This window comes from Anarrhichthys ocellatus, unplaced genomic scaffold (assembly GCF_004355925.1).
Source record: "Anarrhichthys ocellatus isolate YVR2014 unplaced genomic scaffold, GSC_Weel_1.0 scaffold20, whole genome shotgun sequence".
NCBI classification, from domain to species: domain Eukaryota; kingdom Metazoa; phylum Chordata; class Actinopteri; order Perciformes; family Anarhichadidae; genus Anarrhichthys; species Anarrhichthys ocellatus.
In genome coordinates this window covers 4,745,210-4,761,022 of record NW_022280050.1, presented here as the reverse complement: position 1 = coordinate 4,761,022, position 15,813 = coordinate 4,745,210, and the positions used below count along the sequence as shown (strand labels likewise).

Genomic DNA, 15,813 nt, shown 5'->3' with positions numbered 1-15,813 from the left:
ACAGATTGTTATAATAATAATTAACTATAACTATAACCCCATTTCATCTTGAGTTGTTGTTAAGTAAAAGAAACTAATAAAATGTAACATTCTTGGTCACATATTAATCACGTAGAATCCCACACATTTGCTGCTTGTAGCTTCTTTGAATATGAATGTTTTGAAATTACATTTTATAGACTATATAATTCATTCCCTCAACTAAATAAGAAATAATTTGTAGCAGCTAAACTAAACTAAACCATGACTAATGTAATACCTGAACATAATCATTTGTATCCTTAGACCTTAACCTTAAACATACCCGGTCTAAATATATTGGTCTAAGTGGTTCTCTACACCCACAGCTCATTATATGACATGAAAAGTGTCTGAGAAGAGAGTGTGTCTCACTGCTATCAAATGCTGCTGTCAGAGCAGAAACATTGTCATATGAGATTCACTGACAAATATCTCCAAAGAAAGTAAAGAAAGTAAAACCGGCGTTGGCAGCTATGTCAGCACGTCCGCTTGATGGCTGTCTGTCAAAAGCCAAAGAGTGAGAATGTGGCAAACTTGGGGCGGCGGCGTCGTGGATGATGTTGAATAAAGAATGAGCTGCAGTACAGAAGAAGTGGAGGAGGTGGACGGCCAGGGCAGGAGGAGGGGTGGTGGGAGGTGACGGAGGGTGAAAGAAGCCATCGGAGCAGACAGCATTGCTAGTTCAGTCCTGTCTATTCAAAGTGACAGCGCTGACTGACACAACTAGGCCAGGAGGTTGCCTTCAAGACAAAATGCTACTGCCGTTCACAGGCGACGACTGGTCATTCTGCATGGCTCTGGATAATTTCACGACACAGCAGGATACATTTTTGCAAAGCTAAGCTGTGTTCTGTAATAAAACTGCTGTAATATTTATATTGAGAGAAGGATGTAGCCATAATGGACAGAAAAAATGTTGCAATCAGCTGAATGTTCACTTTTTCTTAGTAAAATAGGTCTTGTTTTGCACTATGCAGGCAAATTTATCTTTATATTTGCAACGCCACGTTGCCGAAAGTCTTAAGAGTTGGCGTTTTCTTGGTATAGGTAAGATTTGCATAAAAATCTGCGTAGTGTAGGTGTGAAAAAAGACGTTCTTGTGGCCTATTTCTCGATGTGTATCTGACTGGCACAGCCTTTGGCATATACTTAATGAAAGTGCCGTGGAGAACTTGTGTTCAGTTGGAATATTTAAACATGAATCACTTGGATAATGTCTCCGCAAGAGGCGAAAGCCGGTGCATATCAGCTGCCCGAGACGAACGTGTGCTCGTGTTTCACACAAATTTCTCCTCGGATTTTCATTAAGTGCTCGAGTAGATCTTGAGTGACAGTAAACAAAACCTCAGTCCCATTCTAATGCCAGGCCTAATGTACACACTTGAGGGATCTGATTCTGCATTGAAACCGTGCCCATAATTAGAGATGTCTTTTCACATTAGATAAAGTTATTAAGACCAATAAAATATAATGGACTCAACAAACAGTCCAGAAATTACTTTAATCATCTGAATAACATTGCTTTGACAGTTTAGAGCATTTTATCTGCATCACTGTCTTCAACCCTGTTGAGACTCTTTTGACAAGAGAATGAATCTCTGTTGCCTTGCTGAGGCATCCAGCACATTTGTCTGAATACTGGAACAGTTTCTAGTGAAGCTGGCACACAAGCCTGCATACATTAAGGAGTGAAATCCCTAGAAATAAAGACGAAAGAAGGAGAAAGGATCAGCCGAAATGTCAGCTTTTTGATATAGAAACATCAGCGCCTTGCAATGTGTGACTGTTATGAAGTGTACTAAAGTTTGCAGGCAGCGGAGGAGCAGGGCGAGGACTATGTAATGTTGCTGTGTTGAGAAGCAGATGTGTGCGCGTGAAGGTGTTAAAAGAGTGTGATTCACTGCATGCATCTGGAAGACGCTCAAAGCTTACCCATCCAACCTCACATCTGGCAGACTCCTGTTGAGTGCGATCATGTCGCTGGCCATCAGGTTGAACTGGTTGATCTTAAATAGCTCCTTCATTTTCTCCTGGTTGTCCTTGGGGATGTTTACTGCCTTGCCCATCTCACCCGGACCCTCATGGCTCCGAGATATCACCGCTGTAACATAGCAGAAGCAAAACAAAAGGATGTCTGATGAGAAATCAACCCCCTTTTTTGTATTATTCTCACTACGGAGGTAAGAAGTAATGTCAAACTGCATTGTACAATAAATCACTTTGTATATATAGTCTATTCTTGCTAAGGAAACCATTGGCGAGAACTACTTTGGTACAAAAGCCCACTAAATTACAAATGCTCCACATCTCCTGTCTAAATGAAAGCACTGACTGACCTTGCTGAACCCAGTCTGTTGGCTGTGCGCCCTGTTGTAACCATTGGAGAGAGATAAAAACAGTTGTGGTGGTTTTTCCAAGAACTCAAAGAAGTAAGAGTGCAAAAGCTGAATAAAAAAACATGATAAATATAGTGCTGTTTTGACAATAAATTATGCCATAATAAGGGAAAATGATCCACATTATAGATATATCTTAGAAATATACCTCTTTGATCATTTATATCATATATAATCTGCTGTTCTGAGGCAAAAAGTGTGTCTCTTGTCTTTTTTTAAATTCTAAATTGCTCCATGATAAAGGGAATGAACTACAGATAAATTCTGAGAGATCCCTTTTTTATTGAAAGCATTGTGCAGGGTTTATTATCCGACTCTTTAGGCGGAGGAGAGTGCAGCAAAGAAATGCTAGTTCTATCTCGTTACACTCGGTAAAGTGTAATTTTCTATACTGGTAAAAAGCCAGCGCATATAGACTGCAAGTACCGAACGTGTGTGTTTTAAGATACAAATGAATGTACTGGCAGCATGTACTGTATACAGGATGTGCTGATATGAAAAGTATGTTGTACTCCCTTCAATAACACATACAGACAATGTGAGTGCATTCTCACAAAACGAAAAAACAGTGCAAGACACTTAATACAGACTTCTGCTTCAGCTCTCACCTGGTTGCTGTGGCTCTGGCTAACTGGGTATTAAGCACTGCACAATCTGTGAGCTATATATCATTTTAATCTATTAGGAGGTCTTGAATTCTGAGATTTGGGAGAACGTAAAGCAAAATCCTTTCCAGGAGCTACTACTGGTCTTGTTTGCTATTCGCTGCCACAGTCTGATGCCTGCAAAACGTCAGCATTGCTGCTGCTGCTGCACAGAGTCAGCTCCCTTCACCAATGGTAAATAACCTCCCACAGATTTATGACTGTGCTCTCTTTAATAATCTCTCAGAGCAGAGGCAGTGATTTCCATGAAAGGAGGACACACAGTTCACATTAGCTGCACGGTCCCAGGTTAAGAGGATTCCCTACGACCCCTCGTGGAGATCTGCTGGATTGTTAACCTTGACTGATCTTGGTCTTTTGTTTATGGTGCTGCTGACACTCTCCATTTTGCAGCTATATCTCCAATCCATCAGTCTATAGGTACGGATAAAGAAAATCCTATAGACTAGTTTAAAAGTGTAAATTTATATAGACAGTATTTCAATCTGACTATGAAAGTGGATTACTGAAAGATGTGTGTAATATCAGATGTAACCAAGAACTGCAAAGAGCAGAATACTTTGTTTTTTGTAGGAGACAGTCTTCTGGCCTTGAAATAAGGCCAATTGTCATTCCCGCTTTACCACTGAATTATTTTTTAGAACTTGAATGTTGTCGGACTGATTAATAATTTTCAAGCATGGATAAACCCCCCATGCTGTGTTTGTTGTGAAGTCACCTGTCCCTCCGCAGATGGATCATTAGTTCAACCTGGGACACTTTATAACAACACTCAGTCATTTATATAAAATAAATCATAATATAATCATAAACAAGTCATTTGTTTATTTATTATGGATCCCTGTGATCTGGGGAATAACATTAAATAGCACTGGGAACTGGCTAATGGCATTTTTTTTAAGATGGAACGGAAGAGGATGAAACAAAAACATATGATTGATTGGCGCTTCACCGCGTCATTGGAGCGCGGAGAAATGTTGAGCTCAACTTTGATTTATAGCGCGTCACGTCCGTCACACAGCGACAAGTGTGGAGCCTGAGTTTGTAGCTTCACATCGCCAGCTTCCATTGAAAATGACTTGTAGCCTGTTCTTCCTAATTCTGTGAACACAGCATTAGTAAGATCAGAGGTTTATGCTATTTAGGGAAGATAAGTGAGGAGAATTCTGCGTAGTATACCTTTAAACATTGACAAAGCACATTATTTGATCATTTCCATTGATGTGTACTGACACATCAATGGAAGTTAGTTATGTACCTCTTTTCACTCTTTATCTACGCTAGCTGCATGGCTCCAAAAATGACGTTAGCTATTTTTCCCTCAGGGTGAATTGTTGTAACTTTTCATCTAATGCCATCATGTGGTCAAAATTTGTATTTTGATTTGATTTATGACTAAACACCCATATCAGCCTCAGCAAGACTTTGTGTTTAAAGCTAATTAGCATGTTACCCCACTAAAAGTAAACTGCAATAGTGAACATGGTAAACTAGATAACAGCATGTTAGCATCGTCATTGTGACCATGTTAGCAGGCTGACTTTAGCATTTAGCTCAAAGCACTGCTGTGCCTTAGTATAGCCAGAGCTGCTAAAGTATGTATTATTTGTGGCTTTCAGTGTGTATTTCATGTCACAGATGAAACAATTCAGTGAGGGGTACACATCAAGGATCTCCTACCTGCAAGAAAGGTTTTGTTTTCAAGCCTTTAACTTCATTTCTTCAGTATTCGTATACCAAATGTTAGCATAGGCCTATTTACGCTGCATTAGGCAGCCAGTTATATTATTTGTAAAAGCTAATTGGCAATTACAGTGAAAAGGTTCCCCTCATACTTGCAGGTAATGAGTCTTCTGAGAAACAATCACTCATATTTCAGTGCTGAACAAAAATATAGTGCCACATGTCTCTCTGTCAACATGTCCATTATGTGATTCATTAGCTCGTAATTCTGACAAATTAGCAATGCATGTGCAACTCTCTCCAAACATTTGTCACATATGGTATATGTTAGCCTTCTCTATCTAATGTTTCATTATCTAAATGTCTCGTGAGAGCTCAGCTGGATTCTTTCATCCCAGATTTCTCTTGTCAAGGTGCACTCAAGACATGAATCTGCATACAGATTGTCCTTTTAGCTCTTTTCATTCTCATTTACTTTACAGGAAAGGGTCTGTGGTGCACAGTTGGAGGCTCCATCGCAAGCGTCACTCTCTTTCCTTCATACTTTACCTCACCTCTTCCCTCTGCTGCACCGCTCCGCTTTCTTCCTGCGAGTCTGACCCAGCTGGCATTACATTATATATCAGAAAAGCTCCCGTTGAACACAAAACCACAGCAGGCCATGAACAAAACGCCCTGCAGAGTACGGCCTCGCTCTCCTGATTTGCAGGGATGCACCGATATCGGTCCGGACGTAATTAGCTGGTTCAGATATCGGTGACAATGGGGCCAATCTATTCAATTCAACTGTTCAATGTTTAACTACTTCATTATATAGTGGAATCTTATTTACTGTGAGTTTGGACCAAATTCTAGCTACATTTAAATCACTTAAGCTCCTTTTCATTTTCAGCAAGTTGCTGGTGAATTATCATTTTTAACAATAAATAATAATAATAATTGAATAACAATTCAATAAATGTATTTATTTGTTATGTTTTACAGAGTTAGGAAAGCAATGTTGAAGTCATTGATTTGCCTTGCACATAAAATAATGATCGCAGTCACTTCCACATAATTAGGCATACAACTTATGAATTAAACACTTGGATCGAGTCGGCATACGGTATCTGCAGATCCCCAAAGCCCAGGTATCACTATCGGGACTGAATAAGTCGGATCGGTGCCTCCCTACTGATGCGCACCTTCACTGCAACATACTGTCTTTGTACACAACTCCAAGTGAGGTGATGCTCACATAAAGATCAGAGATTCAAGGCTATAGGATCAGGAGATGTGTATGACTTGCAAGTGTAATACCTGCAAAAGTATGAGTGCCCGGAGGGGAGGAAATTCGAAAGAATAATTAACAGTTAGAATTATATTTTTGTCTAAAAAAAGTAGTAACACTACAGTTAAAGTATTTTATATATATATATATATATATACTGTACGTATATCTATATAGATATAGATAGATATATTTACATATGTGCTGCAACGCTAAACATAGATGCAGTGGTTTACAGCAGAGACACAGCAATCCAGCACCAACAGTCACTGAATTACATTTCATTTTCAAAAATATCACTCATTAAGGGGCTGATTGTGATAAAAAAAAAAATGTAACTGAGTTCTATCTATTTCTGTGCCTTGCAGTGATGCAACACACTGTCAATTCAATATGTTGAAAATGTAAAATTCTATTAAATGTCCATTAACCAATCAACTTTCAGTCAGTTGATCAGTAGATGGTCTTGTCTCCATCTCTGAAACGCTTCACCCATATCATCAGACTGTCTTGTTGATAAGTCAGTCTTCCTTTTTAAGGTTGCTTTGCCATGTAGGGAGCGTTTTCTTGCACAATATTCCGCCGTTGAATCAGGAGTTTCTGTATTTGCAGAACCGCCAATTGGAACGCCCTCGCTCTGACATGACCTGTGATTGACCAAAGTCTCTAATCACCGGCTAGATTCTCTAAAGCCTGAAAACAGAGCCAAGAGGAGGTGCAGAAGTCATTCTCTCAGACCACTTGAATTATAATATTGTGATTATGGAATTGTTGCCCAATGATGCTAAAAATATACTGCCTACGCTAGCTTTAATGCTCACAGTCACTGTAGCTGTCTCAGGGTAGATCTCTACAAATCTCAAGCCAGCTTATTAAAACATGCACATTTGAAGTGGGCAAAAAATTGCAAAACAGACTGATTGTATAAATTCCTACTAAATGTAGTCAATAATGGAAATCAAAACCGAAGGACCAACTACAAAGTTTAGTAGGTGAATTTCTCTAAAGCTGCGTCTAAACTAAAAGATCAACTCCACTGATAACTTCTGTATTTAAGCTTTTTTTGTTCTGTAGAGAGTGTCCTTAAGTGTGAGAAAATAACAACGATGATGGATCTCAGATTGGCATTTAGAAAAGAAACAGAAAGCTTATTTCATGAACTGTCGGTGTGGAGTATTCTTTTCTTTAATCTGTGTCCCCCAAGGTCCACCCATTGTATGGAAGGGCAGTACTAAATCAGCTACAGTGTGGTGCAAAAAAGAACGGAAGACGTCACATAAACCTGCTGCTGACAAGAACCTGTGGTGACAAAAGTCTATGCAGCATTCTTTCCTTTCCATATTATTATATTACTTTACCTTAGTTTGTCAAACAAAACGTAAAACCTTACATAAACCTAATGGGCTGGTCATAAAGTTAATTATTGTCAAACTGAAAAACACTGATCTGAGGAGTGCATGCACTAAACAGGAACTTAAGGCAGACATTCTTTAAAAGGTTATTATCAGCCTGGTAATGACCCGTGTGGAATCACTGCCCCCCCTTGTCTAAAATGGATGCAATGGAGTAGAAGCTGACTGCAAACCATGACGTCACACTATAGATTTGTACAACTGGTATTACAGTAAGCACATTTTTAGCCTCTTGCAGCTCATTGTATTGATTTAACGGTACCATATATACTGTATGGTACAGTCAGAGCCACCATAATCAACAAATTGGCAAACGTTTCCAGCAAGAAAGCTTAAGCAAATGACAGACAGATAAAGTTAAATTACTGACTACGCTTTCCTCATGAGTTGGTGAAGACCAAAAAACAAAGAGTAAATGATAAACGAACATTAGTCAGGTGGCCTGAAAGATTATTTAAATGAAAGATGACTACAACCAGCTCTCCGTCTTCTGCATGTGTAGATAGGAAACTTTTTGCAAACAGGTACGCCATCACTGTTCGTCACTTTGTTTGAATTTTTCTTTTTTCTCCCCAGTGGCCAAATATTTAATAATGCACCTTAAGGATTCCATTCTCTTTGACTAAACAAGCATTAAAGGTGCTGTATACAAGATTGGGAGCATTTTGCTTGGCTCTCAAATGTTTTCACAGCAACATAAATGACAAGATTTGTTTTAATCAATTAAAATACAATCTTTTATTTCCTAATAATCTGAACTGTGTGTTTTCATAGAGGAACACTATAGATGACTGTAACAAAGTAAAAGGATGCAAGTTTCACTGACTTCAGAGTGGTTGAAATTATTTTTGGGACAAATGGAGCCTTGTAGACCAACTGCTATAATCAACCAACAAAGGGATCTGTATCTTCCAATATGGATCATCAATGATCGGCGATTAGTATCGTCAGCAAAAAAACAAAGTTATAATTGCTCCCTTTTTTCTTTTGTGCTGATCCGATATTTGATCCCATCCGTGACTCTGATCCGTGACATTACTCCACTATATTTACATAGCAAATAGTTGTTTGCTGCTATATTAATGTATAAAATGTAGCACCTTTAACTGAATGGTAATCAGAGTAACCTAACAGAAAAGCTTCAGTAATAATCAGTTTGGGGTAAATTGATTCGATCAAAAATTGAAAATGTGAATCGGGCTCTTTAATTTGGGGCAGAACAAATAGGATTTAAACACCTGCAATGTTACAGAAAACCAGTGTCACCTAAAAAAATGTCATCCCTCCACTCTTTTACTGAGCAAATCATCATATTTAAGCTATTACATAAGCAAAGTAACTCCAATGTAACATTAGACTTTGGTATGGTAATCAGTCTCAGTAGCTGGCAGCTCTGCCTCATTCAACCTTAAAGGCAGCTTAGCGAGCCTCTTAGAAACCTGCTTACTGCAGGGCATGTGAGGAAATGAACTCTGCTAAAGAGGTACTGTGGTTTAGGTTGATCTCTGAAACATACCCAAACTAACGCGCACACAGAGATTGTTTCAAGGTTACAGTGCATCAGTGGTGGGCCGCCAGGGTCAGCAAAGCCTTCTCAGAATCACAAATTTATAGCCATTTTATAATTTAATAATTTTTCATAAATGTATTCTAATTATTTTTCCCATTAGCTTATTTTCTAATTGCACAGCTACTGTCTTCCTCAGTTGCTCTGCAGCCTGCAGCGCTGCTTCCAGTGCAGCTTGTTTTAAGGACAGCTTTTGTCCAATCAGATTTCGCCCCTATTGCTCTATGTAAGAAGAGAGGCCCGAGGCCCGCTTGGAAGCCTTTGCAGTTTAAGTAAATGGGGACGATATTGTTGATTGTCATAGTCTTCAACCAATCAGAGCTTTAGTTTGACATGTTGGGCGTATTCTTTGACATGTCAGAGCTGTCTAGGTGGCCTAAAAGTACGTCAGCATTAACGTGCAGAGTGATTGGTCAGTGGGCTATCATCACTCAAAGCAGTTTCTGACCAACTCCCTTCAATATAACCCAAATGGAAATGGACTTGATTAACATTTAAACTTGCTCTTAGACATCTTCAAATTCACTCACTGTAAACCCCTTTTGTTTCCTTATCACTCTTTTCATGAAGGGAAACAGAATACTCACCTCGCAGGGCCGGGAGCAGCGAGCGGTCTTTCCTATCGTCACATTTGTTACACTCGCTGAAGTAGAGCAGCAAGAACACATCCACCAGCACCCACACTAAAGAGGTGGTCAGCACCACCTTACAGTAGGCAAACCGTCGCATCACCTCCCCGGGACGTCAGCCAGGAAATGGAGGGTCACAGCGAGTGCTCAGGAGCGCTCAGCCTGTTGATGAGGCGTTTCAACTCTGGAGACTGGGTGAGGAAACAGGGAGGAGATAGAGCAGGTGTGACCAAGAGGCGTCATCCTAAAAGAGAGAGAAAACACTGAGTGAGAAGGTGGAATTCTAAATCTAATGACGACAGGAATCGCGATCATTACTCTAGTGTACATGCTGTCATTCGGGACGAAAGTCAATCATTAAGGCCAGGATAACCTCAAACTATCAAAGTAGAAATAAACATAATTTCAGCAAAATCTGTTAGGAACCACATTTAAGGTGGATCAATATTCGCCTCGTGTGAAAGTAATTTGTTTTCACCTTTATCCAGACTTCACCTTTATGCATTTTAGAGCTCTACACAATCAGTGATTACAGCATTTTCCCATTTATTTATTAAACTTTTCCAACGATTATGTTAGTGGAATGTCACATTACACAAAAGGTAGAATACATTTGAGGTTATGAGTTAGATTTGGTACAGATGTGCAGTTGAGTATGTTAGAGAACTGTGTGTTGTACTTGTATACAAGTACAACACTGCTTCAACAGAGTAAACTGTTTCAACAGTGTCATCATAAAATGTATCAGTTACATTCATTAAGTCATGGTGGTTTGTAGAGCCACAGCAACCCCTGGCATCATGTTACTGTACATCACATAAAGATGATCCCAGTAAGTTCCACTGCAGGGAGGTAAGCAGCTTTGACATTTAGGGAAACAAATTAGAGAACTGGTCTCAAATCAGAAATCAGTATCGGCAGATACCCTGAGTTAAGGTGAAGTGAAAAGGTGGGCTTGGCGCGTCCTATTTGACCAATATATGCCCAAAGTGAGACAGTTTACAGTTAAGAGTGTATGTAAAGCGGTTGTTTGGCATTTGTGTACTGCAGTTTGTTGTTAATTATCTCCTCGCATTTACACCAATACAATGTGCGATGAGAGACAGAGAGAGAGAGACAGAGAGAGAGAGAGAGAGAGAGTATAGAGTACAGAGTATAGAGTATAGGAAAATACATTATTAGGCCAAACACACCTCATATAAGAGCTGCAAGCAAAGTTGGCAAGTAGTATTGTTGCTTTGGGAAAAACAAGGCACTTTGTGGATCATAATGGTCACACACTATGAATTTAAAAATAATCAACTCATATTATCACACAGTTTACACAGTGTAAAACAGCACACAGTGCAATTTAGCCTCTGTATTTAACCCCTATTTGTATTAGGAGCAGCTACTATACTGCTGCCCGGATAGCAGTTTGGGGGCGTCGTGCCATGCTTAAGGGCACCTTGGCTGTGCTCGGGTAGCACACTGGCGCCTGTCCAGCCCACACTCCTTACTTGGTCTGTGCTGGGACTTGAACCGGCCAGGTCCCTCGGACTGAGCTACTGCCGTTCTCTGTATTTGTCACTTGTATCACTGTATCTGAATTACTGTGTGGCGGTGTAAGGGTAACACCGAGACAAGCACAGTGCACGCATTAATGAGTACTACAAAAATCAACCATCAGGATAGTAAACAATGTAGGATATTGAGAACACACTTTACAGTCACACACTTTGAAGTTCATAGATCTGGTAGATTTAACGTCACAACTTAAATACAAAGCAATATTGCTGAATTTATTAGCGTTATTTAAGTTATAGAAACGGGTCGGCCCACATAAGTGTTTATTTCTGCCTACTCCTTTTCACACATATATTTATTTATTTGCACTACATGTACTGTTTTTACATTTTAATGGTAGTTCTTGTTTTGTTTTGTTATTATTCTTTTTATTATGTTCAAAATCAATCTACCAAATATTGGACGATATACTGGTCCAAATGATTTATCTGTAAAGCTCTAATACCTATATGTTTAAATAATAATAATAATGCCAACTTGAGTTTGTAAAGGTTGGTACCAGAAGACGGTGACCGGCAGGAGTGAGGTCCACCTCCGGCTTTATTTCTCCTTTTTTTATTTAACAGAGTTTTTCTTATCTTTGGTATTTTCTTTATTTTAAAAGGGGGGTTACGAGTGTTATTGCCTTTGGTCGCACACAGAACTTCAGGGTGATGGTCCATAGGAGGTCACACCAACTTCCTATATTGGACTGTCCCCCCAAAGCCTCCACATTTTTCCGTTTCAAAGCATTGCTCATTTCCCCTTTACAGACTTCTCCCACTTCATCAGTAGTGCTGCTCAGACCATCTGGGAAGCTTTCACACCAGAGGCAATTTGTGGAGGTTAGATATCTCATTGGCATGGAATGTATGCCTCACAACATTTCTGATGAAAAACAACATCATTTTCTGTCAAATAGGATTTCTACTTGACTGAAATTATAGGTTTGTGTTGACTGAAAGGCTTATGAAAGTATAATCACAATGGAACTGGGATGATGGGGAAAAAAATGCTCAGCCACAGAGAATCAAACACAAAAATACCCTTAGCCCTTTTGCATTCAGAAATATATCCGCTACAATATACATCACACAGTGCAGTACATATACCTTAGTGTGCATTTAACCGCAAATGCATATATGTAAAACAACTTACCCCACCTTTGACTTGTCTGACTTGTGGAAAATGCCTGAAGCATCCCCTGTGGGGAATCTGACAGTTTCCCTTATCTTTCACTTGCAGCATAGTAATGATTTTTGCACTCCACACACACACACACACACACACACACACACACACACATTGTCCTCTCCCCTCCCTGTCTAAATGTCCATCACAGGTTCTGACACCGCTGCCCTGGGCTAACTCTTATCTCATTCAAAAACAAGGCAGCCTCTGTCCAGCTGCATCAAGAGCTTCAGACTCAGATCGCAGCGCGGCGGATGATTTCAGAAAGACAGAATTCACACAACTTTCACTGACATCTAACCAGAGTAGATGGACATCATCTAGACTTCTAGATAATGAGTCTAATCAAGACCAAAGTCTCAGTATAGTAGCATATCACCTCAGCTCACATATCGTAAACAGATCTATGATGATTAAGTCTGATGATGTCTATTTGCATCTCAAACCATCTGCTTTGGTGCGTCAGTGGCAGTGACATGTTTGGGTTTGGTACCACCAACCGCGCTGCTGGCGGCTCGCTTGAGTCACGTCCGAAGAGGTCTGAGTCAATTAGTCAAACCATCTGCAAAGAGGAATATTTCTTCACTGCTGTGCACGGCGCTAAAAACAAGTCCCTTCAGTCTTTACACGCCACTTTTTCCAGTATTGTCCAGACAAGTGTAAACCACCAGCAGGCATTATTAATTGCTTCATGGTGTGACAGTTCTGTTAGCAACTCCCTTTGTTGTGAAATGTCTGGTGCAGTGCTATGTGCCAAATTATGTATTCCTCATTTATTCAATAGGAGCAACTATGCAATTTGCTAGACTGTTAACTAATTGCTGTCCACAGCAATACAACTGGACTTGACATTGAACCTTGGCAGTAATATGAGCGCAAAACATTTGATGACAAAGGCGAAATAAAAGTGAAGCGATCCTGCTCCTTAACCACGAATTCACTCGTGTGTGACCAAGGCAAGGCAGTTTTCTGACATGGACAATTGAGGGATTGAGTGCAATTTTGGTGCCTTGCTCATTGCCACTTTAGAGAGAACATTGATATGCTCAGACCTGTCAGGGTAGGGATTCGAACCAACAACCTTCCAGTCACCTGCTGTCTCCGCTGTGACAAGCAGAAAGTGTAGCTCAATACTTTTTGAGTGCAGAACAAATTGTGTCCGTGCCATTAAGAGTTGGAAAGTGTTGAAAGTTGGCACTGAATGATGTGTTGTATAATGCACGTTGACCAAACAAATTTAGAAAAAATAACTAAAATACTAAAAACGAAAATAAATTTGGATTGCTCCCTTGCTTGGTACTAAACACTCATATACAGTATAGGTACCATGTTAGCATTGGCATCAGTATTGAACTATGCCAATCTGCCATACAGCAGGAACAGGAGGTGATTATAGAGCTGATCCCAATAAGCCCATTAGGCCAATGACTCCAGCTTCTTTCTAACCCAAACACAAAACGATTACATTTACCACTTCTAAAGGTGTGATACACAGTCAGCTGTACTGTACACACACATGTGCATGTATAGATTAGATAGTGATTATACTATCATTGTGCGATGTGACAAGAGATGGAAACAAACATTGTAATAAAAGCAGTGAAGAGCCAATGAACACAGATACTAAACACAAGGTTACCTTGAATGGGAAAGTATCCATTGAATCTACTGACATGTTGTGTGAAGCAGTTGAACAGCGATATTATTTGCCTTATGGAGGGTGTGCACGCGACAGAAGATGAGGATACTCTCTACTTACCTAAATTATGGATGGAGTGAACCAGTGACCTGTTCCAGCTTCCTCTCAGGCAACGTGTTGAACGCAGACAACATGGCCCGATATACTGTGCAATTAGTAATGTGAATCAAACTGGGCGAATAGCTCCTGCGAACGCACAACGTCTCGGATCGATGCCTAAGTTGCAGTCCATCTCAATACAGAGTAGTCCATAATGCAGTGGGATGCTGTCCGTCCAGTAAAGCCTCCCGTGGTACCTGTTTGGACTCCTTGATATGATCTGCGCCTAGTTGAGCCGCAGTAAACCGGCGAACGCGACCAGATCTCCATTCATTTTTCCCCAATTCGTTTTACCGCAGATGCAACGTATAGTCTCTGCACGCACCTGCTCTCCGACTGAATATGTTAACGGTAGAAGGACAGGGCGAGATAATATTCTGCACAATCTAACCTCAGCTCAGACCGACCTTCAAAAATGTCTCGTTTCTGCTCTCTGATTGGCTGAAAGCGACGTCGCTCATGAAATCCTCTCGCAGTGGACAAGCACGAGCGTCTCGTCCATGTAGGCGCGTACACCGTCCATCGCAGGCAGAATGCAGTTACTAGCACAGCGATTTTAGTGTAAAACATGCAAACATTTTACATTTTGAATTTATTTCTGTTTAGAAGGGGGAGGGAAACCTAACCGTATTACACCTGTGATTTAATTTCAGGTATAAGTTGCTTTTCATTTAGCTTAGGGCGACTAATAACATCATATTCTGACCCAACGTAGATAGTTCTTTATTCATACAGTTAGCTAGAATAATGAATGTTAATATATGTTAAAATACTCTACATTACTTCCTGGTTTGAGTTTTCACCTGATGCATATAAGAAATCCCCCTGGGAGTCTTAACACTGTTGATGTTTGTTTTCACATTTATATAAGAAGGGAGGCAGTAGGTTGAAATAGACTAATTCATTTAAATTGTGAGATTGACACTGCTGTCTACATAGTAGCTGTTTTAAGGCAGGCCTTTGCAGAATCATGTTGAACAATGCTGCCATCTACTGCTATGGATGAGAGACATTCACGGTTGCATTGGTCTCTGGGCAATGTAGTAGCCTAGATCAAATGTAAGCCGATAGCATTTAATTAACATTCAGCAGTTCATAACTCTGATGTACTTTCAATGAAGTAAATTACCTTTTTATTTTAAAGCTGGGACTGTCATTACATTTAAATCAACTATAATTCAACAGCTGATTAATACTACTGTGGTAGATGCACTGTGAGATAAGGCTAACTAACATTCATGATTGCATATATACTGTAGATAAACAAACCTTGTGTCAACAACAGACTCAAAGCATCCACTAGATGTCCTAGTTCCTCTTTGATCCAGAGCCTCACGGCTTTGTGCAGCTGAGCAATTATAACTGATGTCTAATTATAATATGTTAACCACCAATATCTAAAGCACGTCCCTCTCATTGTCGTTGGTTAGCTTTACTGGTTCTGTATGGAACACAGTAGTTATTGGCACATTAGTAGGAAAAGCGCAGGTCTAAATAATAAAATGAATGATGGCTGAATTATATTTAGTTGCTTCAGTTTCAGGGTCCTGAGTCACTGTCACAATCACAGGAACTATTGTGTGTGTATGTGTGTGTGTGTGTGTGTGTGTGTGTGTGTGTGTGTGTGTGTGTGTGT

The 15,813-nt window shown here is 39.9% G+C and overlaps 1 protein-coding gene across 2 annotated transcripts in view; it reads right to left on the bottom strand.

Moving 5' to 3' along the window:
- galnt13 (polypeptide N-acetylgalactosaminyltransferase 13) overlaps positions 1–14,597 on the bottom strand; it is a 35,153-nt gene extending 20,556 nt beyond the window's left edge. For both annotated transcript variants that reach the window (XM_031858333.1, XM_031858334.1), the window contains exons 1-3: positions 14,139–14,597; positions 9,602–9,887; positions 1,954–2,122 (exon numbers count right to left, since the gene is read on the bottom strand). In XM_031858333.1, the coding sequence (XP_031714193.1) occupies positions 1,954–2,122; positions 9,602–9,743 (311 nt within the window). In that variant the 5' untranslated portion in view covers positions 9,744–9,887; positions 14,139–14,597. The remainder of the gene's footprint in view (positions 1–1,953; positions 2,123–9,601; positions 9,888–14,138) is intronic.
- Positions 14,598–15,813: the final 1,216 nt, after the last annotated feature.